At 40.1% G+C, this 25,093-nt stretch overlaps 1 protein-coding gene across 2 annotated transcripts in view; it reads right to left on the minus strand.

Moving 5' to 3' along the window:
- The window catches only part of CA10 (carbonic anhydrase 10), a 207,296-nt gene that overhangs the window by 24,803 nt on the left and 157,400 nt on the right, over positions 1 to 25,093 (minus strand). For both annotated transcript variants that reach the window (XM_064467009.1, XM_064467010.1), the window contains exon 5: positions 21,509 to 21,694. In XM_064467009.1, the coding sequence (XP_064323079.1) occupies positions 21,509 to 21,694 (186 nt within the window). The remainder of the gene's footprint in view (positions 1 to 21,508; positions 21,695 to 25,093) is intronic.

Raw genomic sequence — 25,093 nt, forward strand, 5'->3', positions numbered from 1 at the left:
CGTTATGAATCTGGAATCTTTTTACTGGTAATTCAGCTCTTCACTGGAAAGGGTGATGAGCGTAGCAATGGCGGTTCAAATCTGCTATGCAAGTGTTTTACATGTCTGTCCTTAAAACTCAGATGAGTCCAGAGTCCCTGTAGCACTCGGAATACGCCTCTTGGACACGACGGTGGTGAAAGGGGCAGCAGTAAAGTCACACTTGTAATTTGTATCAGCAGGCTTTCTACGCTGCACAACAGAAGTCAAAGCTTTTTTTCCCCCCCATTAGAAAACTGTCTATCCATTCACAGCTTTATCTATGTAGCTGAAATGCCAAAGAGATATCTTCCCTTCAGGAAAGATAACCGGGGAATGTGCCATGCTCCAAAATGCTGAACTCCTGAAGAAATCTTTAGTCTGTTGGACTTTCTGCAATTAGAAAAGGTAAATTTGGGTGATGATCCAACTAAAAGTCTTCGATATTCATTTTGTCCATGTGGTAAACTATTTTCTGCTGGCAGAAAGCCTGGCCTCAGCCAAGCTCTGAAAGCAGCTCCTTATTCTCGCTGGCAAAGGGCCTGGCCTTCAAAGCATTTCTGTCTGCCACACAAATACCACATGCTATTTATTTCTTGCTGCTTCCAGTTACCACTGGAAGAGCTGTAGACCCTTGAAACACTAACTGAATGGGGCTCTGCAGTGTCACCTCCATGGGGGATTAACATCTGGATGGGGTGAGGGGTTGTGAGGAGTGCAGCTGTAGCTCTGCAGCAGCCAGCTTTCAACTTGCCTCATCACAGCACTGCTTCCTTTAGCGGCATTGCCGATCGTAAGCGAGGAGGGGAGCAAGGAGCGGTGGATGGTGCTTGCCCCTCTGCCGTCCCCAACAGCACCACCTCTGCTCGCCAAACCCCCCGGGAGGATGGTTGTTTTAGAGGGGGAATCATGGGTCCTGCCTTCCCCATGTAGTGAGGGAGCTGCGTCCTCACAGTGCGACGGTAATGCTGGGCTGCGGCAAGTACTGTGGTTAGCTTTGAATTTGTGCCAGTCTCATAAAATCATGCAAATATTTACGAATGCTGGCGCACAGTGACTGGAATGGTACTGCTCTTCGTTAGATGTGCAAGGAAAGATCACTTAATACAAGCAATGTCTCCTATGGGTTTTGTCTTATTTTTCCCCCATGAAATTACTATTCACAAATTCGACCAGCTGTAGTCTCTTCAGTTAGTCCTAATGTTGTGCCTGCCACCTCTTCCTTCATTTAATTTCTTTGTTATGTACATTATCCTGTGCTATGGCTCTTGCACAGTGATACAGAACCTTTCTCTTAGTGCACAGATGAAATGGAGCTGAAAATTACAGCAGATAAAAATGCAGCTCTTTGAACTGTAATGTTAAGAACTCTTCAACCAAGTAGACACCTAATTGAAGATAATGCTGACTCTCTCTATTACTTTATTACTTTGTCAAGCTTACATCGTTAAGCATGTATTTGATTTCATTATACTGCAGCAAACAATTTGTTGCTGTGTAAGATGCTGGTTTGCAATGTCTGTAGGCGAAGCTGCGTCATACTTCAAATGCAGACAGTGCTGTCTTCAGATTCTGAGTTACGGAACAACAATGTAATTATCCTATTACCTTGCTAAAACATCTAATTATTTGTCAATGATGCCAAAACCTGGGAACTTAAATGTGAGACATTGTAATATGAATGTAGCTATTTTTTTTTTTTTCATTGACACTTTAACAATATCAATTTGCTGGGATGTTGTGAGGAAAGGACCCCATATAAAGCCATGGCAATGGGAGCTGCGTATCACTAAATGATACCTAGCAAAAGATTGATTTCTGATTTTAGTAAGTGTAGTATACACAAAAAGTATGGGTTTAGCTTTATAATTAATTTAAACATATATGATTGCATTCTACTGCGTAACAAACTATGTGTTACTATTCCTCTAGCCTTTGCAAAGCCTATCATTGCAAGTTTAAAGGGAGACACAGATAGAAAAAAGGTAATGAAAAAAGCTAGTTCTTCGTACTTTTTAAAAAAAGGTCATTGAATTATGAGCCCAGCCGAAAGTCAGAATTCTGTCTCCAGTGTGCCCTGATCTCCTCAGGAAAAGAAGTTCCTGAATTCTATTAAAAAATGCTCGTTTCTCAGCAAACAACATGAAGAGTTTTTCCTGGGAGAAAGGTTTTAATAATTAAAATTAGTCAATACTGAAGCGCAGGAGATTATTTGATCTTGTTCAGAAACTGACACTTTCCAGAAGGAGAAAAAAAATGCAATCTCTCTAATAAATCACTTTGTGCAGAACTGGGAGTCAAGTAGAAGAAATTTGCTGCAGAAGAAAAGAGGGCAACTCACCAGGGAAATAGGTTTGCTCAAAATAATTGTGAGTTTGAACATCAAGGTTGAGATTTTTAGGACATTTCCAGCATAAGACTCTCAGGATGAGATGTAAAAATGCGTTTGTTAGTACTTCAGGGCGTTACATGTCTCAAACACATTACATAAAGTTGCTGTTGGCTCTTGTCCTCCAGTCCAGATTTCAATTTGTCAACTTTTCCCCCTGTAATTTCAGCTGAACTCAGCTGTTTTATCAAGTCAGTCTGTATTTCTGCGCAGAACTGAGGATGCCCACCTTCATTTAAATAGACTTAAATTTTGCTCCAATAGCCCCTGTCAACTTTGGTTACTGCCAGCAGATGAAAAGATGAAATAAAAAACACGCTAGTGGGTGAATGTGCCCAGCACAGACCGGATTCCTTTTGAGCCATGCTCTTTTTCAGACCTTCCCTCTAATGATGCCTGTGCCACCTAAGCCCGTGACGTGTTCCTTGCCCATATTCAAACCCACGTATCCCCCTGCTTTTATGAACACCAAACCTTGTTCCTGCCCTTTTCTGTCCTGTTTCTTCCTGTCACTTAGTATCTGTCATTCTTCTAATGTTAGCACTGCTATCCAGCTGGGCCGTTCCTCACTGCACGTTTCCTAGAGAAGCAAAATGGCTCTTAAATATACCCTGGTTTCCTTTCTCATTGCTGTTCAGAAGTTAGTGAACGTATGTCTAAAACCAGACTGCTGCTTTTTCAAGGGGACATCACAGCGGGAAAGGGCAGCGCTGCTGCTCTGCTGTCTCCATCGTTCCGAGGATGTCACAGGTTGCTTTTGCAAGTGTTTCTGAAAGCACAGAAAAATAAGTTTGGACGCTCTGGCAGGTTGCAGTATCGCACCTTTGCTTTGTTACTGCCAAACTGTGTCTTTGCATTCTGTTTTTTAGCTCTGATGTTGCATAGTTAGAGTCATGAAGTTTCATAAACGCAAAAGATCCCAAATGTCACATTAACTTAAATGTTTTAAAAATATTATTCTACAGCTTTGAATCATGCAAGGAGGGCAATGTTTATGTAGAACCTAAACGTAGAAAGCGATGTTGAAATTCAGCAGAACTGATGTTGTGGCTGAAACCCCCCCCCCCCCCCCCCAACCTTCTGAATTATTTTGCCTTGTTTGATTCACCCTGTTTGGTGTCTCTTTGTAGCAGATCAGATGAGAAAGTGGAGAGGGAGGAAAAAAAAGACTGTGGGCAAGCAAACTAATGGATGCACACCAGCTTTTCTGTTCCCATTTCTCAACTTTGGAGCACTAAACTTTTACATTCTGTAATTTTTTAGCAGCTTTTATTCTGCGTTATCTGGAGCACCACAAAGTACAGATGCTGCTTGTATAAAAAAAATGACCCAAGAACTGCCTTTAATGCAGGATGTAGCTGGGACAACAGACACAGGCTAAATCCACTCCTGCTCTGAGTAGCGATGCAAAAGTGTTCGCACTTCTAATTAATGATTTGATGTCCTTATTATCTTTGCTAGAACTGAAAAATTTTAGCAAGAAACAGTAGAACAGAACTTTTTTATTTTTATTTTTCATGCTCTTGCTTCACTTTACAAGTAAATTATTCAATACCCAGTAGTAGAGGAACATCTCAGAGTTGGGGTCTGGCCTGTGGCAACCACCACAAATCCTCCTGATATCAGGGGGAGTGTCATGGGTGGGGCAGGGATGAGTTACTACACAGGCGTAGATGGTCAGCAGTAGCTTGCTCACAGCTCTGTGAGCACAGCTCACACTGGTCCCAGCCAGCTGAAAGTCTGGTGAATAAACAATTTCATAATGAATAAAAATAGATCTACTATGACAATGCAATTCCCACTACTTAAAAAGACCCAGATAAAACACTACGGTCCCTTTGGCCGAGGTTCAATTACAGGTCACTGTTGCAGAGTAGATGAGACAGTTACGTGAGCGATGCTATTGAACTGCTCAACTGCCAATGACGTCTGCAGCGCCTGCTTGGATTTTCCAGGAACTCTGTTTCAACACAGTACCTTTGACCACACAGGCCCATCTATATTACAAAAGCAAGCTCTGGTCTCAGTACAGACAAAACTTTAGAGCAAACAAAAGTAAGAATAAGGTGCTGCTGCCATGACAAACTCATCTGCAGTCCATGAGCCAAACAGATCAAAGACGGGGGCAACCAGCAGCTGGGGTTCTGTCAGCTCCTCAGGCACGTGTTTCCTTCTGGCTCCTCCAGTGTGAGTAACAAATAGGGAGAACGGTAAAACTACTAGCAGCATAAAAAGCAAAAAGCACTTTAGCAATTCCACCGTACAGTCTACCTAAAGCCGGAGCTGCGAGCATTGCTTCAGAACAGGAGGAGGGAAATTTTTCATGAATCAAAACGCTGAAGACAGCTTCTCAGGCAACAAAGGAAAATATTTTCACCTAGCCAACTATTAATAGCAGGTCATTCACTCCAAGCAGCTCAGCATTCAACTGCTGCTGTTTTTATATCATATATATGATACGATATCATGATGTCATATAGATATAGTTTGCAGCTCTCACTGGGCTGACCACGTTAGAAAAGTTGTCCCAAACCCATGAAAGCTGACGCATGGCAGCAGGTCGCAGCCTTCAGACTGCAAAGGCTGTGCTAGTCTTTCTCAAGGCAGCGGCAATAGTTTCACTGTTTGCAGCTGGAGGCGTTCATACAGCCATACGTGGCTTTTTTTTTTTTAAACACATAGTGCCACTGCTGTAAGTTAGATTTCCAGTTATAAATTAAAATTACAAGGGAAGCCTATTGTCATTTTGCTCTTGTAACTGTAGTGCAGCTTGTTTTGTAGAAACTGGTGAGGCTCCGCTTTCCACACAGATGAATGGTGTAAGCAACGTATACAAATGAAATGTGTGCACATTAAGGATAAATTGCTTTATTTGCTTCATTAACAGCAATTTGATAAACAGTTATTCAGTTACAGATCTACTGATTAGAATCAATCAACATCTCAAGGTTTGAAGACTGTCAGAACAATTAAATGGTTCAATAAATCTAAGACTATACATCCAAAGAAAAAATACTATATATTTAGAGACAGTTTAAAGATATTTACCATATCAGCATTCCGTGAACTTTGAGGATACATCTTGTAAATTATTTTCACTGCTTCATTGACTTCTAGTATTGTCAATGCTTACAGCCCTGCTGCGATTCAGAAGAAGGTATTCTGAGGTTTACGTAGCTTGGCACATTCATTATGCTACAGTCTTCTCTAGTTGGCATTGGTCTTATCTGCCTCCTTTGCTATATTTACGTTACAAGTTTGGAACTTTAAAAAGTAGCTGGTAAGAGACATGTTGAGGTATAGACGATAAAAGATTTTCTGGGTGGAGGAATGTTGTGCATATATGATAGGAAATTCATGATGGTCCTTGAATATAGTTGGACGTCGCAGTCTGCGCGGTGCGGCGTGTACTGGGGGGATTAACTTTCGCTATAGAAATAGCAATGATGAGACCTGCCTATTCGAGATATCCGCCTACCACTGTGAATGAGTTTTGAGAATTCAGGTGGCCAGAATTTCTGGGACTTTGAAAATACCATGAAATCTCGTGTTCTGGTCTTCGCTGTGCCGTGGTCTGCTGTCGTGACTGCAGTTGCCTCAGCCTCTCTGTCTCAGTCCACCCATTTGTAAAATCAGCAAAATAATTACACTGCGAGGTAATTGATAGTTAACGGGGAACATGTTAATGACCATAAAGCATTTGACAAAAGGCATTACGAGGGATATCATTAGTTTCTGTTGTGAGCAGCTATCAGCAGTTCTGAATATCCAAGGGGACCACGATGTGACCGCTTCCAAACCCTGGATGTGTCTGAATTAGGCTTTTGGTTCAGGCCCAACTCTAAACAAAAAAATGAACTAAAAGGAGACAGATGGTCTCTTCCAGCTCTTCACTGCACTTTTATTTTCCTCTTCACAAACATTAAAGGATATACTTTCAGCTGATATAAGATGATACAGCTCAGTAATTCTATTAGTTTTCTAGAATTCCCCATTTTTTGAATTATTTTTTATTTTAAAGGAAGTACCTCTTTAGATTTAATAAGGGATATTTGCTTTGAGTTGTAAGCTGCCACTTTCAGAGCACAAATCAAGGAATACCATCTAGCAGTACACAGGTAAAATCAATCTACTTCAAGCTGCCCAAAGACTATTTGATGATCACAACCAAAATGTTGATGAGTTTACGAGATCATTTGGAAGACGCAGGGCATCACAAAGCTGACGTGTTCTTCTTGCTAGTAAAGAAGTCTGTGTCTTTTTAAAAGTTCTGTTTTCACGCTAATCACTTGGTAATCACCACAGTATTAGCAATTTCTAGATACTTGATTATTTGCTAATACCTTATGGACATCAAATAAGAAAAAATAAATGTGAAACTCGTATATAAGATCACAGCGGAGCCAAAACATTTTAAATGTAGGGATTGCATCCTGCTTTCCTTGCATTGTGACCCTCTGTTCTCTGCTCCCAACAGTAACAACTGCCTTGTAAACACACATTCTACCTTTACAGTTGTTGGCGTGCCTAGGGTTTCACTTATTTCAACGGGGTGGTTAATGTGTGTGATTTGTGGGGACAGACCCCAGATGTGCTGCCTGAAAGCTCAGCATTCTAACAAAAGATTTCCAAGTTTCTTTGAAGTATTCATCCCCAGTACTGAGTATATCTAAAAAGTAGGTATGTATTTTCAAATAGGCCACAAGGAAAAGGCTTTTGGAACTTCAGATACTGATTTTTTCTTTTTTTTTTTCTACCCTGCCATTTTTCTTTTCATCATTTTCCTGGATTTCTAAAAGAAAATCCTATGAGAATGAAACAGACAGACATTCATTAGAATCTGGAAGAATAAGGGTGATTTCCCCACCCACCCCCAGCCCCCGCCCCCAGTTAACTGCCCCAGGGAATAGCTCCACCAGCTAGGAGGAAGAACAGTTCCTCTATTGTGCCTTTTGTGACAGTAGACAGGGAGGCTCTAAGCTACAAATCAAACAGTGAAAATCCTCTTAACTGAACACACCCTTGGGCTTCACAAGGAATAAGGCCTTACGCTAATCATAAGCAGAACTAGCTGGGATTTTTGTTTTGCTGAAACAGGGGTTTGCTGGAAAACGCTTACGTGTCAAGACCACAGTACCTTGTGGAGGGAACTTGATTTCAAAGGAATTTTGCTGCAGCACAACCAGAGGCTATCAGAAATCTCCCTGATGTCCTGCCAGTTTGTCTTGTGATTTAGCCAAGAGCCTGGAGACCCGACGTCTCCATCACTCCAGCTTACCTTACAGGAACTTGGTTTTCCTGTGATGTCCCTCCCCTCAGCAGGGCTGTAAGCGTGTATGAAGTTGTTTGTGGGTACAGGCAGATTGTCAAAGGGACTGTCGGGGTACGTAAAGCATGGGAGCTTTAAGGCTGCTATAGAGAACTCTGCCTTAAACCACAACTCCTGGGGTTAGGCTGCAGTTTGCAGCCTTGGATGTGCATGGAAATATTCCTGTCTGATGCTTCTTCTATGGCACTAATCCTGCCTAAAGCAGGAATGGTCAGGGATGGATTGTGCTGTTCAAAATCACAACAGCACCACTCTCTCGAGCTTGTCTGTTAGCCACCTCACTGGATATATGCCACTGGGACCGCTGCTCTGATGGTCAAATGGAACAAAATCTGCCAAAACCTAGCTTAGCTGCAGCAACCTTGATGTAGCAATTTGTAATTTGGGTAAAACTGGCTCCACAGGTCAATGCCAGAGTGCTCTCTAGAAACAACCCACAAACCTCAAGGCCACAAAGTGATTTCACAATATGCAGACTTATTGATTATAGTTTTACATATATATATATATATAGTTAATACATATATACATAGTTAATTGTCTTTGATTATTAGTTCCTGTCTTTGAAGTATAGGCATGTCCTGCTAAAGAAATGTGTGGTAAAGAGGGCTTTAGGTTTCACCCACAATGGATTGTTCTGCAATCTTTATGTATGTATTTTTAATTATGCTTTTATTGGTAGCATATTTTTATGGTGTTTTATTGACCTTTCCCTGGGTTTTTTTTGGTGAAGAGAGCAAGTGATGAACAGCAACCTGTCTTCTCTCAAAGCACTTGACAGTAGTACACTTAGTACTAAGAAGTCTTTTATCCTTTTCTGAACCAGATTTCCTTGTTTCAAACAAGTATGCTAATTCATCATTTATGCATGTTGCCATAAGTTTTTTTTTCTCTCAAAAATAAAAAAAAAAGGAATAAAAAAGGATAAAGGTTTGCTTCCTGCTTCTGGAGAATCTTAGTAGAACCACAAATAGAAAGCCGTGCTCCTCTACTGCTTCATGTAATAAACTTCAGTGCAGTGAAATGCCCTGTGTTGATAGTTTGGCGATCGGAGCAGGAGGAAGAAACTACATAACCTCACCGGGGTATTTCAAACTTATATGGTATGAAGCAAAAAAGCAGCAGGTAATGAGAACTGGGTGGCTGAGTTCCTGTAGCCATGGATGCTGTAAGATTAAATCCTGTATAAGCACGAAAAATGATGGGCCTCTCAGGACCACAGCTACATGCTTTGCTTTGGACGTAGACTTCAAAGTAGCAGGCTGGGTTGGAGATAACTGTATGGGACTGACAGCTCAGTCCTTGATCACTTTGTGCTTAGACTGTCGGAGCAAACGGGAAAGAAATTGCTAAAGGTGAAAAGAGAAAAAATTCACGTAATAAAGTATGCCAAATATACAGTTCACATTGATTATGCCTTGAAAAATAAAAAAATATATGTTTTTTGTTCAGAGGAATTATGCATTTGAGAATGTGACAGCTGTTTCTGACCAGTCCTATACTGACGGTTAAGCAGATTAAGACTGTGTTACCAACTGATTCTGTTATTAGCAGAATTTCCAGGGACTAGATGGCCGTAGCATGTTTGTATTTTGATAAGAAAGAGTAAATAAAATCCAAGATGATGGGAAGAGATGGGCAGTAATGGACTTGCCCTTTCTAGCTAAAATCCAGAGCGCTCTCTGCCTTTGATAGGACTTTCAGGGTAATAACCTGTATATGGTGCTTTTCTAATGTGCCTATGGCAAATCGTCAGTTAGAAAATGTTTTCATGGCGATTAGATTAAAAAACCAACCGAACTACTGAAAAGTAACTGAATAGAATGAATTAATTTTTACTGAGTTTTAATCCAGCAAATCTTGGCAGGTGTGTGCAGTAATGCCCAGCAAATTTATACAGAGATAAAAGTGCAGGCAGATAAAGGTGAGATATTAAAAGATAAATGGAAAGAAAACGGACTTCGAAGAAACATGGTTTAACCTTGTCAATTCTAATTCTCAGCAGTGTTAACATTGATGCTATTGTGCCTACTGCCACTCACATCCTGTTTTACAGGCAGCTCTGCCTGAGACACTGATCTGATTGTAATAATTTTAGAAAGACATGCTTATGAAATGATAACAAAAACTTGAGTTTGCTTCCCTTTACAGTTAGTAAAATACCCTATTCCGTTATCTACCACAATTTTGTCTTAAGAAAACAAGATTTAGAAGTATTTCCTTCTCAGTATCTAGGTGGTTAAAATAAAATACCTCAAATTTAAATTATTTTGGCTTTCTGGAGGCAGTGTAAGCCTGTGTGCTTTTAATTAAGGAAAGGTCTACAGTGATGGCGGAAGGTCAAGTCACTATGCTAAATGGAAACGTAACTCTGCAACCTCACAGTGTTCCCTGAAAATGTAATAAAAAGGCAGCTAGAATTGACGTGATTTAGGTGGGTTTTTACTAAGAAACTAAAATGCCTCATAAGAAACTGTTAAATGTAAGGTAAGGGATAAAGACCTATCAAAGGAGTAGCCGAAGCTACAGAAATACATTGAAGGTTAGGGAGCTAATGGTAAGGGTTCACAGCTGCCAATGTGTATTAGAGAAAACAGTAATTATTATCAGGGAGGAGGGAGACATCTGGGCTGGAACTCTTCCTGAGCTAATTCTGTCCGAGGAGGATGCTGTCCCCCGCCATTCAGGCCCCAAGTCACAGCGCCAGAGCACCCACATAGGATGTAAAGACCTTTCATGCCCCCCTGGCTGCCTCCTTTGCCCGATTTGGATGTGGGTATGAGCCAGAACTCCTGCCTCCCACAAGTGGGTTTTCCCAACAAGTTTCGGCTGTTCAGAATCTGGGTCCCACTCGCTGTGTGAAACTCTCCCGTTTGTACAGAGTAACATAAAAATGACTGAAGACAGCAGCTTGCAGAGTGAATCCCCACCCTCTGGGCTGTAAGGGCCACGCTTGCTCTCAGAACTAGGGGGTTTTGGCTCCGCTCAGGCATTAAGCAAGTTGTTGCAACCAAGACGTACGTGTCTACGCGAGTGCTCAGCACCAAACGTGCGAGTGCCTGAGGAACTTCACTGTGTGACGGCGATGGATCAGTAGCTTGAAAGCGTTGTGTCTCATCTGCTATTAACTCGGGATTCTCCTGTCCGTGATCCGATTGCCAGCATTCATCCTCCAGTGCGCAGGCTGTGCCAGTTAAGAGAGGCTGGGCTAAAAGAGTATTATGTTCTTTTACGGTCCAATGTCTGTGGTTAGAGTATAAATAACAAATCATACGGTGTTACCTCAGATGAAACTCTGTTGCCTTCATGAGAGTTTTGTCCAGGGTAACGTTTACAGTAATTGCTCACTGGTCTTTTTATAGTCTTGGTAAATTGCAACGATAATAAAAATTCACATACATTTGCTTTTTATTTTCTTTTGTGGTTGTCCATAATAGTGGTAACAGCTTTTGTATAAGAAGTTAGTCTGATTCTTCCTTTCTCTGGAATGCTGCATTAAATGTATTTGGGGGAAAAGTTAAAATTTACAAGAAGTGTAGTGGAAAAATCATTACCAAGTAACGTAAAAGTTTCACAACAGGTGTAGTTTCATGGCTGCAGAGGTAAATTACTCTTTAATTAAAGAATCATCATCCCATAGCAAGTAAAGTCACGCCAAGCAAATGATAATAATTTGGAATGAGGCAAAATGAATACTTCATAAGCGACGCTGGAGGTTTAGAGTGCTGAATGTTTTAATGTCCCTCTGGTTTAAAACAGCAAATCCTACAGCTGCTAGTCTAAGCAGAAAAACTCCACCTTACTGCTTTATGATGCTGGATTTTAAAATTTAGGCACCAAAGGGATTTAGATTATAGTCTGTGACAGACTGTGCTCTCAGTACACGGACACTTCCCTCCACTTCTCCCTTCCCCCCCAAAAAACCAGTTGGTAACTGAATGGTAAATGTGCAAAAATGTATTTATTATGATAGGGATCTGTTTCACTCAGGATCTAAGAACTTCAGTATTTACTATTTGTGCCACAGATATTTTGCTGTGTCACGTGCTACGTTAACATAAGCTGACGTTGTCATTGCAGTTTGTTTGGACAGCTCCTACATTTCTGCCAAGGGATGGGCAGTCCATGAGATTCAGAAGAGCAGTTTCCAAAGAAGGAAAGTTCTCTGGGAAGGTACAGCCGCATATGTGTAGATAATGAAAAAGAAGAAAAAAAGCCCAACTCTAAAAATCTGCCTGTATGGTTTCTTAAATTTCAGTAATAGCAGCCTATCTTTGGAGCTCTTACCACAGTGTCTCCAGAAGGCAATATACAGAAGCAAAAAATACTGGGCTCCAGAGATGGAGCTCCTTGTATCAAGCGCCTAGAATTTCCTATGCAGAATCCAGGAAGAATAACGTGCTTCAGTAAAACATTGAGAAATCTAGGAAATTTGGATGCTTTCAGTCTCGGGTGATAGATAAGCAAACGTTTGCAGAAACATTTCTGATTCTTGCTATAACTGACTTGAGAGTCCTATTGCATGTCAGTGGATATCATGGAGAGAATTTCAATGCCACGTAGCAGCTGGTGCTCTAACTTCAGCAGCCCTTCATTCATTGCTTTAAGAATTAACTCGCTTAAACGTTATATAAAAAAATTTCAAATACGTAAATATCTACCAGTGTTTCCTAGAAAACAATTAATAATCTACAGAAATCTGGTGATGTCTGTGTCATTTGTTGTCTGAAATGTTAACGTATTCAATTATTCCGGAAAGACTTAATGCAATTTGTTTTAGGCACTTTTACTGGGTCTAAATCATCAAAATGATGACATACTAAAACACTTCTGAAAAGGTCCTTCATTTATCTGACATGACAGTGAACTGTAATTTTTCACCTGCAATATCTACACAAATACCTCAGTAATCTGATAAAATGAAAAAGTGCAAGCTTAAACCAAAGACCAAAATCCTGCTCGGGTACCTGAAATTTAGTCTTAAATATTTTAAGTGGTTAAACTTTTGTTCTAAAGCATCATTCAAACTCCAGATGGTATCTAATGATTGTTTGGGATTACAAAATTAAATGACAGTTCCTTTCAATTATATATAATGTTATTGTTAGTCTTACTGCTAAAAGAAGTAAATACATAATTCTTCCCCTATCTTTTTCTTAGTTTGTATTCTACGAAGAGCCACAGTTGTGTCTTGGTCCAAGCCTGATTCCCTGTCGGTGCAATAACTAAACTTCCACTGCTCATACACCAAAAGAAACATCCTGTTACAACCTGCTTCAAATAAAACCATTAAACTTTTCCAGTTTTATCCGTGCTATCACAAAATGCACGCTTAGGCCTGTAGTACAAACTGTAAATTCTTCCCCTTGCAAAAAAAAAAGTCGTCAAAACCTTATTTGTATTTCTACTGCTAATCAAGTTTTAGAAAGGTGAAAAAACAGCATGAATGGTATTTACGATAGGAGAAGCTGGTTAGACATGAAGTAAAATTCTTTATTGCTGATATAAAGTTTGGACATTATATAACTTGATTTGTGTAATTAAGGCTTTTTCCTAAGGGAAGGCTAAAACAGGCTATTTCTAGAGTCTAATTTTCCTTTAAAAATGGCAGTATGACTATGACAGCACTAAATGTAAGACCGTGACTGAAGAGCATACTGGCACAGCCTAGCGATGCAGCCATTCAGACAAAAATGGGTTTCACTTGCTGTGTATTTTTCCTATTTGTTTATGATCAATGATTTATAGTTGCTATACCTTCACTTGATTCTACAACTTCTCCTGGCTGTTGAGTTTTAGGATTTGTTATTTAACAAGCGCATATTGCCCATGACTTGCAGATGACTGTCTAGCCAAAAAAATACAGGAAGGAACATAAGTTAAAAGTCAACTATTCTCCTTCAGTAGTGTTAAAGATGAAACTGCTTTTGAAGGTTGCTAAGTATTAAGATGCATTTTTAGCACATAGCCAGTGTAGCAAGTTTTACTGCATTTTGATGTAAAACATACACAAATATTTCTGTTCTATATTCCTGGAAAGTCATCTTTCTCGTGGTTTCCAACAGAGTAGTTCAAAAGGAGAAGCTTCCTCGACAAGAAACGCCAACTGCATTTTAAATATTGCCCATTTGCTGCTTACAAAATATCTGGGCATCAGCATGTTATTCTGACTGGTGCTTTGAAATTGTCATTACTGCCATGTAGCCACGGGTGTCCGGATGGTTCCGTCACTGCCTGGCTTTCCAGCCATTTTCAGCTTTGGTTTTCAAGGAATCATTCTCTGTCATCTCCTCTCCCACAATCCTGTCCATAATTCATGGAAGCGTACATAACGCTGAACATCTCCCACAAAAAAAACCCAAAACAAACAAAAAAAAAACCCAAAACAAACAAACAAACAAACCAACCACTAATGGAACATGAAATCAAGTAAATGGAATTGGGTACAGCAATTAGTTAGCATTTTTATCTGCAGACCTGTTTCTTATCCATCCACCCAGTAACAGTGAAATGTGTGTAACTCAGATGCTTTGAATTGTTTAAGGAGTGTCATTACACAGGGGTCAGGACAAAATACTGTAAGAAATCTGGGAAAAAGCCCCTAGCGTTCAGATTTTCAGTATTAGACTTTGGGAAATCATTTGCAGTATCTCATGAAACCTGCAGATATTTTATATCTTGTAGCTTGCCTCTTTATATATTCCAGCATAGCCTCTGGGGGATAAGTTTACTTGTTCAACCGCTACGTGCCCCAAATTTCTTTATCCTTCACTTCCGTTGAGACTCTTCCGGCTCAGGCAGAAGGCTGCTGCTGAGCTGACTTGCACGACTGCAGGAGCGTGGCGGCACTGCGAGCTACGGGGACTCCGCAGAGCTGAGAGGCATGGTGGCCCCTCTTCCTACGGGAGCAGAAGGCAGCTGCTGCTGCTGTATTTGTAGATGTGTAGAAGACTTGCCTGAATGCTGCAATTTTACAGGGAGCATAAGGGATGTTCATGTTTTCTGCTTTGCCCCGGAGTCTCAGAGTGTTTTGACCTGCCCCCCTCGCTTCTGCTCGCTCTCAGCTGCGGTCCCAAAAGTGAGGCCACAGCCCGACAGTTTAACACGCTATGTAGTCTAATTACGTCTTTGCACAAGCAGACTACAGTTAATTATTGTGTATTACCTCATGCAGTGGTTCTGGAACAATATGATCCATATCTGACAGAAAACTATGCAGTAAATTAAAGCGTTAACTTTTATCTTCCTATTCCATTTGTACTGTTCTATGGTCACCTCCTACTTTATTGCTGGCTTCAGGTACAGTAAGTGCATTATCCTTAGTACCTTAATCACAGAATCCCAGGTTGGGAGGGACCTCAGGGATCACCTGGTCCAACATTTCTAGGACAAGCACAGGCTAGACAAGATGGCCCAGCACCCTGTCCAGCCGAATCTTAAAGGTGTCCAGTGCGGCCGAGCCAACCCCCTCCCTGGGGAGATTATTCCAATGACGACTGTCCTCACTGTGAAAAATTTCCCTCTCGTGTCCAATCGGGATCTCCCCAAGAGCTTTTAGTCAACAAAACTTTTGCTTACCCTCTTGATTTATCATCTCATTTTTCATTGGGAAGTATTTTGGGACCAAAAATGTTTTTGTTAAGTTTCACTGTGTAAGATAACAGAGGTTTCCAGTACGCCTCCCTGCAGGCTTCGCTGTATAGATTATCTTGGCAGCGCTCTTCCTTAGACCATACTTTTTATTTTTTTCCTGTGGACCATGCTTTTAAATCCACAGGGCTCTGTGGTCCAGAGGGAGAGGCAGCCATTTCATCTCCACGTAGTTTTAGAGGGGAGACAGCCTAGGCAGCCTGCTACTGAAACACATCTCCGTTCAAGAGCCTAATTTCCTTACAAAGTCAGTAGAGGGTGGAAAGGAATTTCCATTGGATGATTCAGAGCTCTTAAATTAGCAGACCACAGGCAGGTGTGAATATCCCTCAATTTGTGCTAATATATTGTTCAATCCTATTTTCTTTTATATTAACCAGCAATAAAAGCCCATTTAACTTAAAATACAAAATTGATTTTGGTTTAGAAAAACACAATAAGCATGTGTTGGTGAATAAGTGCCCTTTGGACTTCAGCTCTGCTTTTCACGGATATGAATATTTTACAAAATTTTGGGTGAAACCACCTGTAATCTTTAGGGTGGACAGAGGTGCATTCTTGCAACTAATGCACATGTTCATCTCCCACTGATTTTGAATTACTCATGTGAATAGCCTCCTCACACTGTAGTGATGACAATATCACCACCTCTTCCTGATTTATATTCTGTTCCTATAGCAATTTAATTCATTATCCTATTGCCTTTCTCCTCTGAAGCTGAACATTAATCTGAAGGTTATAGAGATTTTACTAAACCACCCTTCCATTAGACATGTGTTCCCTCATCTGGTACTCTCCTCAGAGGCTTATTTTTCAACATTAATAAGCACCGGAGTACAGTAAACTTATCTTCTGGCTGAAATACTTAAAAATGACCTGCATCATTTCCAATAAAGTCTCCAAAATGTAATACAGATGGCCTGTGGCAACTGACAGATCTGAGTTTCAGACTTCCTTCTGCAAGCTGTTGGCAGGAGAGCCAGCATTTCGAGGCGCAGTAGGGGCTGGCTTACGGCGAGCTCTGCTTTGGCATTGTGACCACCTGCAGGAACGCGCTTACGAAGAAGCAGGACACTCCTGTCCTCTGCTCAGGGACATCGCTAGCTGATTTAATGCTCCTTTCCTGAGGAAGAGGAAGGTTGATGTGCTTGCAAAATTTGATGAAAAGCCACGCTAGACTTGCAAATCCTCACATCAGTGAGGCTTCCTACAGACAGCAAAACAAAAAGAACTGGGAGAGGAATCTGAATATTGGGTAAGTGTAAGGAACTGTGTGGAGAAAACAGGGGCTTTTGTGCAGAACTGACCCATAGCCTAGAAAAGGAGGCCGAGTCCCGAGCCAGATGTCACTTGGGAGGCACAACTGACCGTTCACCTTCTAGGTGATGAAATTTTTGGGAAGAAGATAGGGCCTTATCAAACAAAAGGAGATATAAACGGCTTGTAACAAGCAATACAATACAGAGTTCTCCTGTACTTGCTCTTTCTTCCGACCCGCTAATTGGCCACGACTTGTTCTGGTTTGCCAACGAACTCAAGTCAGAGTACGTATACATGACTTTATTCCAGTAAAGGTTTTTTAGTTGGGTATTTTTATATATATATATAAACAATACCAACATTAGGATTTTTGGGGAGGCTATTTGGAACCACACAGGCAAGTCAAAGGTGTCCAGGAGGCCTCGGTGGCAGAGCCACTGTTTGTGATTTAACGACTCAGACTGCTCTAATTCTGCAGCAGGCTGGATTAAATTATTCCATCTGGCCAGATGCTTCTCATAGGCTGTCTATCTGACAGTCCTGCTTCTAAAAATACCAGAAGTTGGATTTGCAACAGTGATCTCTCTGATCACTAATCCTTTACTATCACTAGAAGTTCCTCACTCACATAGAATACGCAAGCAGTTAAAGAAATTACAGTAGTAGGAGAAGGCTGGCATTTCGGAATTTCCAGCCTCCCCCTTTGGTTCCTATTTTCTTGTATTTTATTCGGTTTTCTTAGTAGCTTTTAGCAGCAGCAAAAGTAAATCTTGGTTCCAAACTGTGTGTATAGCTCACAATATGTATTCTTTTAGACAGTATTCTGGCTTTCCTTTTACATCTTATGTAGCGGATGAAATCGTTGTGTGTTTATAATCTCTGTAAATGGGTTTTCAAAGGATGACTTGGAGGGCAGAGAAAAAGAAATCTGTTTTTTTTTCATGTGTTGTGGACTGGGGTCTCTTGTTTGAAAGTCTGCAGCTATTGAGTTTGTGGAAAGTGCATAACACCAAAAAATTAAGCTCCCTGACTTTCTGCCTTTACATTGATAAGGCCGCTACAGTGTACAGCCATCAAGTGGCTGGAGATCTCCTGCAGCACACTTTTAATTTTTCTGCTTAGGAAAAAAAAATGGTATGGGTTTTTATGACTTTGCTGCATGGTAAAGTTAAAGGGCCCGTTTTCACCATCAACCTTTTGGAGATTTTTACCTTTTTGTTTTAACAAGGTAGACAGTGCCTGGGCAACAGGACTCTCTTAAATACTCCTGTATTTTGTACTGCTGCTGTCTGAAAGAAGATGATCTTTCTCATTAAATGATATGGACTCTGAAGCATTAAGACCTGTTTTGCATAGAGGCATTAGGCAGCAGACACAAATGATTGGTGTCTTAGCTGGGGACTTTGCATGAGCCAAGATTTTCTTTTAATCGTTAAAATACAGTAGGATGCTTATGCAAAGAGTAGGGAAAGAAACACACTCAGGTATGTATCAGAGGGACAAGTAAATGCTCGATTTATTTATTTAAGCATTCCAGAGCCTGCCTTTCTTTCCACCTTAGCAGTGCCAAACATATTGATGATAATCTGATACATGGTTTTAAAGCCCTTACCCTCAAACTGTTTAAGCATTAGTTCAGTTATTGCTCCTGCTAAAGTGATAATTAGGGGCTAAAAGGTAACCATATTATTGTAGAGATCTCCCTCGACAGCCTTTAACACCTAGTTAAATGTTAAAGCCTGGAAATTACAAGCCTCTTGGTATCATTCAGACCACAGTATATTTTGAAGCAATTTGCTATTTCTAGATTGTTTTTCATGCCACGGTACCTCTCCAGTGCTCTCTAGCTTCCTCTGAGCGCCTGCCCACTTGCGGAACATCTTCACTAAGTAAAAAAAGTCCCTAAGAACAACCTTGTGGCTTAGTATGGATGTTAGGTGGGATTTCCAGATGTGTAAAGAGCATTGCAGCTGACTCAAGTTATATTGGGGCCATTTAAAAGCTTCTGCCTTGTCTGCACTGGGATTTAATTTAGGTCTGTTTGAGCCAATCTAATAGTTTGCCAGCGCTGTGAGGGCAGGGTACTGCTCTGTCCCCGACCACTCCCCAGGTTCCCCCTCCCTCTCTGCAGTGCGCTGACTTCCATGTGCATTGGAGACCTCAGTGAAATGAGGGGGCAGGTATGAATGGGAGTGGAAGGAAGGAGGAGCGGGAATGAGCTGGTCGTGATCTACTGGGATGGGTCACACTTCTTGGCTAGCTTCATCCTTGGGAATTGTTTCCACGGCAAAGCAGAGGTTTCAGTAAAACCCATCGTGGGTTTGTCCAACGCAAACAAGAACAGCAGTAACAAGGCAGCGTCATGGAGTTGGCGTGCGGTAGCTGTCACTGTCATCCTGCAGTGATTTTTCTCTTTGCCTAACCTGCTAAAGCCGAAGCCAGCAAATATTCATTGCGATTCCTACCTCCACGAGCTAAATGAAAGCAATGCACTTCTGCAGCTATTTTTCTTTATCCCATCTCCTCTGACAGCATTACCCAATGCAGAATTGATAGTAATTAGCAGCAACAGTCTTGAAAGCATACGTTACATTATAAAGACGTGCTCTATCATGAAGTCAGCTAGCATGCCTACAGTTTTCTTACTGTAGTTGCTGGGAGCTGTAGACATTATATCTTCCAGTGCTGAGAGCTTATCGAAAATCACTTATTTATACAGACAGCGCTTGTATGGGCGGATGTATATTCTAAGAACACCGTCAGCTGCCATCCTTCACTGAAAATTTGCACCCGTGCTATTCAGCATGATTGATTTGAATCTCTGCTTGTACTTTAGAAACAGTATGTGTTCTATAAATAAGACTTAACTGCAGGTTCAAATTAGTAATTAATACTTGACCTTATTGGACCTTTCCTGTCCAGCTGCCCAAAACAGCTATCTGAAACTCCGAAAAACACCTCCTCAAAGGACAGAAATGAAGGTGTCTAGTCTAAGCTGCTAGGCCTGTTGTTTGGCTCTGCTCGGTTGTCAAGGGAGATGCACCTCCACAGAGTGATCTATCCTGTCCTGAGAGATGCTCTCTGGCTATCAGGAATGATCATCCCCTGAGGATGCTAATCTCTTTCTATTCACTGCAGGAGGAATTTAAATAACTAAATGAATCCTGCATGTACTGTGGATCCAGCTGTGCACGACTGACTGACAGCGGTTTCCACTTAGCTAGGTTTTCTGCTTTTATTAAGAAAAACTTGAGGTCTCTGTTAGCAAATAATACCAAATGTTAATAGTAGTTCAAAACTCCTACTTTCGAAACCAGAACAGCCTAGTTAAGAGTTGACATTAAGTATTGCAAAACAATGTTCTACATTTTTACCTTTTGTTATAGTCTACAACTTCTGAATTTATAACTTAAAGACTTCTAAGACTATCTGAAAGTATGCTGATACATCATATCAAGTGCAATGGTATGTTTCAAGAAGATTTTTGCTTTCTTGTTCAGTCAACTTGCTTTTGTTTGAATATTGCTCTTCTGTAAATCTGATTAGCAAAGCAAAGACTTTTATTTACTGCAGCATACTTAACTTTCAGCTCTTAGAGGAGTCATACATTATATGTCCACTTATCACAGAATTTAACGAAGGCAACGAGAAGTCAGCTGTGTAAGACATGAATAATTCCAGGAAAAAGCTGCCATTGGATATATTATACATCTATGTAGCTTATAAAACAAAGCAAATTATTACCATCAATTATGATACTATCATTTGACAACTCTGCAATTAAATTCCTACTCTTACATAACTGCTGTTGCACAGTGCCAGAGAAAGTGGCACACATTAACTGACTCATCACCAGTCTGGGATAGATAGTACAGATAGTAATTCGATTATTCATCTCCAAGAAAATAAGTGCTTTATTATGAAGAAGTATTCATTTTGGTCTTCCGAAAGAATGGTAAAAGGATACCTTGAGTAGCTTTAAAAATAATCCTTATGGTAATATACAGTTATTCTGAAGCATTATTTTATTTGTTAAGATCTGTGGAGCAGAGCCGTGTGCTAGATAGTTCGCAGACAAGCTGATGAAGGATGGGGCTCTACAGAACCTGTGCGTTTCTTCTACGTAAAAATGCTCCTACATAAGGAGAATGGAAAGATTCTGCTTTGTCTACCAGAAAGCCTGCGAACTTTACTATACATCTTGAAAAAGTACTCCATATACAAGACTATAATATTTACCCACCAAGAGTAAGGGACTATCCTGCACTAGCTATGAAGGTCATTACATTATGGTCTTTCTGGGATGTTTACAGACATGTATTTAAAATACAAAGCAAGCATCAATTCTGCCAGGGTTTACTTGTGGGGTTTACTTGTGGAGTTAAGTTTATTTCTTGAGCACAGACTTGGGAGCAACCATCTCTAAAATTGAGTATCATCTTATTTTTACATGAATCAAAGGCAGAATGATACTCAACGTAGTGTGTTACACACCAGTGAGTAGCAAAAGTAGCACTTTCATAAGAACCTGAAGCACTTTCAGTACTACTTTGCCGTTAATCTTGTCCTTGTGTTTACTAGGGAGATAAAGGACCCATCAAAAGAGACTTGATTACTTTGTAAGTAGTGCGTGTGAGAATATAGGGTGTCTATGCATACAATGCATACAACAGTTCCATTTTTAGGTATGAGTCACAATTTGCAGTGCCTCGGCAAAACAAAAAAGTAATTCTCTGTTTTTCAGAATGGATAAAGGGAAACACTTTTTATGAGTACAAATTAGTCTGCAAATACCTTCAGGCAGAACTGGAAAGTGAGTAATTCAAACGGGTTCATTTGTAACTCCAAACACGTTGACATACCTCTCCAGAGAAAGCCTGTCCGTTGAGTAGGTGCTCTGATCCCTGGCTGTCTTCACTTCCGAAGTGTAACCGGATTTCCTCTAAGCGGTGGCTGTATGTCATCGGTCCTCCAGAGATGTTGACCAAATGCTCTTTGTCTAATCGTAGAGATACATGTCTCCCTGTATTATACATCGTCCCGCTGACCTAAACAAAACAGGGGTAGAAAAAAAAGAGAATTTCTAAAAACAATTTGTAAAGCCTAGAAACTAGTTATATGTACTTCAAGATTTTGCTCTTTATGCACCTTCATTTGAATGTAGCAATAGATCTCATTGTTGTGAGATGAAATACACAACCTGAGGTTATACTTCAACTTCTGCTTTGAATCTTATACTGTATGTTCAAATATTTTGCTAAATCCGTATGTACATATTTTAGCCAGGGACTCATGGTTAGCACAGTGACTAGGATTACTATACTTCTAAATAAGCAGGCTTTTAGACAATTTTTTACCCAAGGTCTGAATAATGGCTTCATTACAGAAGTTCTGCACTGAAAATGGGAACATTTCAGCTGACATAAATTATTAAAGTGCACTTGAACAAATCTGAAATTTAACTCATTTTTTCCTTCTTCTAATATTTATAACAAAGTTATCCAAAAGTAAAGGTTCTGCAAAAAGCAGAAATATAATTATTCATAAATAGGCAGCCCTACTCCTACTGGAGCTGCAGGTAGAAACTTTCATTGTCCTCCTCTGCAAGTCTCTTTGTTTTGTTATGAATATTTTATGTTTACAATTGCCAGCTATTTTAGCCCTAGCAGTACAGAATTAATTACCGTTTGATTATGTATCTGCAGTTCCTAGAACACCTCAAATAGCTGTAATGCTCGTCAAGATTCATCTTTATTTTTAAAAAGACTGAATGTTGTGCTTCATTTGCAAACTGATTTACAGCTGCTGTAATGAAAAAGAAAATGATTGTGGAAATTTTTCATATGGAATATAGTTCTGTCATAATTTCCACCATCACAGGAAAAGTTCCTATAGCAAGAGGTTCCTTAATTTAGGCCATTAGAAAGTGAAATGTGCCAGTTTGAGTTAAAGTAGAATTGTGATTTATTTAAAAACATTCTGCACGGATACAAATGGTACACTTGAGTAACATTCATTTACTTTAAGAAGAGGAAGTGCAGCAATAATATGCTTTGTTGCACTTCAATTTAAAATTAAAGACATGACTATTATGTATTATATCCTATACTACATCAGTACTATAGTAATTAACATTGCCGCAGTGTCATTTTATCTGTAATACTAATTACTGAGTTTAAATGACCTGTTTTCTTGCACAGTGTGTTGTAAAAAGTTACATGGAACAGACTGTGCAATAGAACGAAATGGATGAGATTAAACAGCTTTTGATCGTTGTGTTTTTTAAACTTTGATACAGATGTTCTATTTTTGGTGTTTATTCTGGTTAAAAAATTTTTATGAAAAGTAATAAACAAATATTCCCATTTGCAAATGAAACACAATGATCTTATTTGTAAATGCTCCTTAGTTTTTCTGCTTGACTTTGCGAGCATAATAATTAACTACCCAGTTTGGTCTGATAGGCGGAAGGTCAGTTTATTGAATTCAGTTTCAGTACGCTGCATATGAATGACAGAAAATTGCTAATCATAAGTAACAAATGTAGTTTAAAACCAAATAGGGGAAAATGGTTTAAAGCCTCTTATTCACATTTGGAAGCTCATGCTTCACTGAGCACTCAGTTAAATTTAGCAACTATGCAAAATATTCAGAATCCATTTTCTTTCTTAAATTGGTACAAATCTCAAATTAGGTTACCATTATTTTCTCTCTCAAGGTAAAAGTGACCCAGATAACCCCTAATATGAATCAAATAACTCTCTGTAGAGCAGAGAGGGGAAATGATAACAGGCAAATTCATGGACAGGAGTAACATTTGTCTTTCTGATTTCCCCCCTCATAAAAATGCAGTGCTTGTAATGAGACTGTATTGACTTTTAAGACGGAACTTCCCCACGTAACTGCAGATAAAGAACGCCAGCAATGGTGTTCCTCATTTCTGACCTGCGGGGAGGGAGGAACGCTCGAAGTGGGACTATAACAGTGTCCCGCATGGGCGCACAGACTTGTCACCAGCAAGGACAAAATCCAAGATCTCCAGTGTAAGAAACGCAAGGTCTTGTCCTTTGATCTGCCGCCTCTGGTTTAAGTAAGGCAGTGTTCCCTGGTTGTGAGTGTGTGCCCAAGGGAAAAGTAGCCACGTATGCCAGGCTGGATTCGGGACCAAATTGCACCTGACGTGCCCATTTCTTTTCTTGAGTGCGTCAACATGTACCACCATTACCAGCCACTTTTAATGGGCACTTTTATGGGCATTTGCTCACTACAGGAAGAATAGAAGTGTACTATATTTGTCATCTACTCAGATTACATCTGAATGAAAGATTGCAATGGTTAGGAACCATTTCTTTTTTTATTTCTGGAGACTTTCTGACTTGCCAAGATTGTATAGTAGGCTGTGCTTGATTATGGGAAGTCCAACCGTAACACTGCGTGGAATTATTGTGGTTCAGAATATCGTCTGTTTTATAAACGAACCCCGTATCTTAACGCCTTTAGAAGTGTACATTTCAAGTATAACCACTTACAGTTGTAGGAGATAGTATCATGTAAGTGCAATCACCACCTGTTTGCAAGCTCAAAGTCCACAAATGCATTATACTCAGCAGGAAAGTGTCATGCAAAAAACAACGCAAGAAAAAAGAGTTGACTTCCATTGTTTTCCGTGGAAAACAATGCATTGTCTTTTCACCGTGTGCAGTTTTAACTGCTACTGGAGAAAAAGAAGGTTCTGATCTTATTCACTATGTGAACCTACTAATAAAAGAAGGATTTTCCGTATTTTATGGTACTGAGCCATGAAAGTGATGGTGCACTCCCATTTTGGAAGATCAGCTGAGCTGGTTTTGTGGAATGCAAAGTTGCGTGTGGTCTTGTAACAGGCCGCAGGCCCAGAGGCTAACGAGGAGCTATTTTCTGTATTTTGTACATTCTCCTACAAGGCAAATAGCATGAAGACAGATTGCCTTATGGGAAAGATATTGCCTCTGCCTGGTACAGTCAGCAACAGCTGCTACTCCAGAAAGCATAGTATTTATTTTTTATACCATTTGTGGATTGGATAAAATGTTATAGGATTGTTTAAAAGGAGAATATAAAAGATCTGTTAAGATCTACATAACTATTTCCTTAACGTGTCAGACTACTCTTTGGTGCCAAGTCCTTCATAGCGATGGCCTTTGTCTTGCTTCTTGCTCTGCTGTTAAGTAACCCTCTTGTTCTGTGTTTTTGTTTGACTTAAAAGTTATATAAAGATGAAAAGAGCGCAAACAAGCTTAGGGAAAAAAGAGCACTGAATCTCGCCCTCCTGTTTTTCAAAAGGATCAATATTCACATTTATCTTACGCCCTAGAAATGAGACTATACTAAAGAAAGCATATATTAAAACATCAGGAAAAGCCTGTCTGGGAAACCAGCGAAGTCCAACGTTGCCAAAGTTAGTGATC

This window comes from Phalacrocorax carbo, chromosome 16 (assembly GCF_963921805.1).
Source record: "Phalacrocorax carbo chromosome 16, bPhaCar2.1, whole genome shotgun sequence".
NCBI lineage: Eukaryota > Metazoa > Chordata > Aves > Suliformes > Phalacrocoracidae > Phalacrocorax > Phalacrocorax carbo.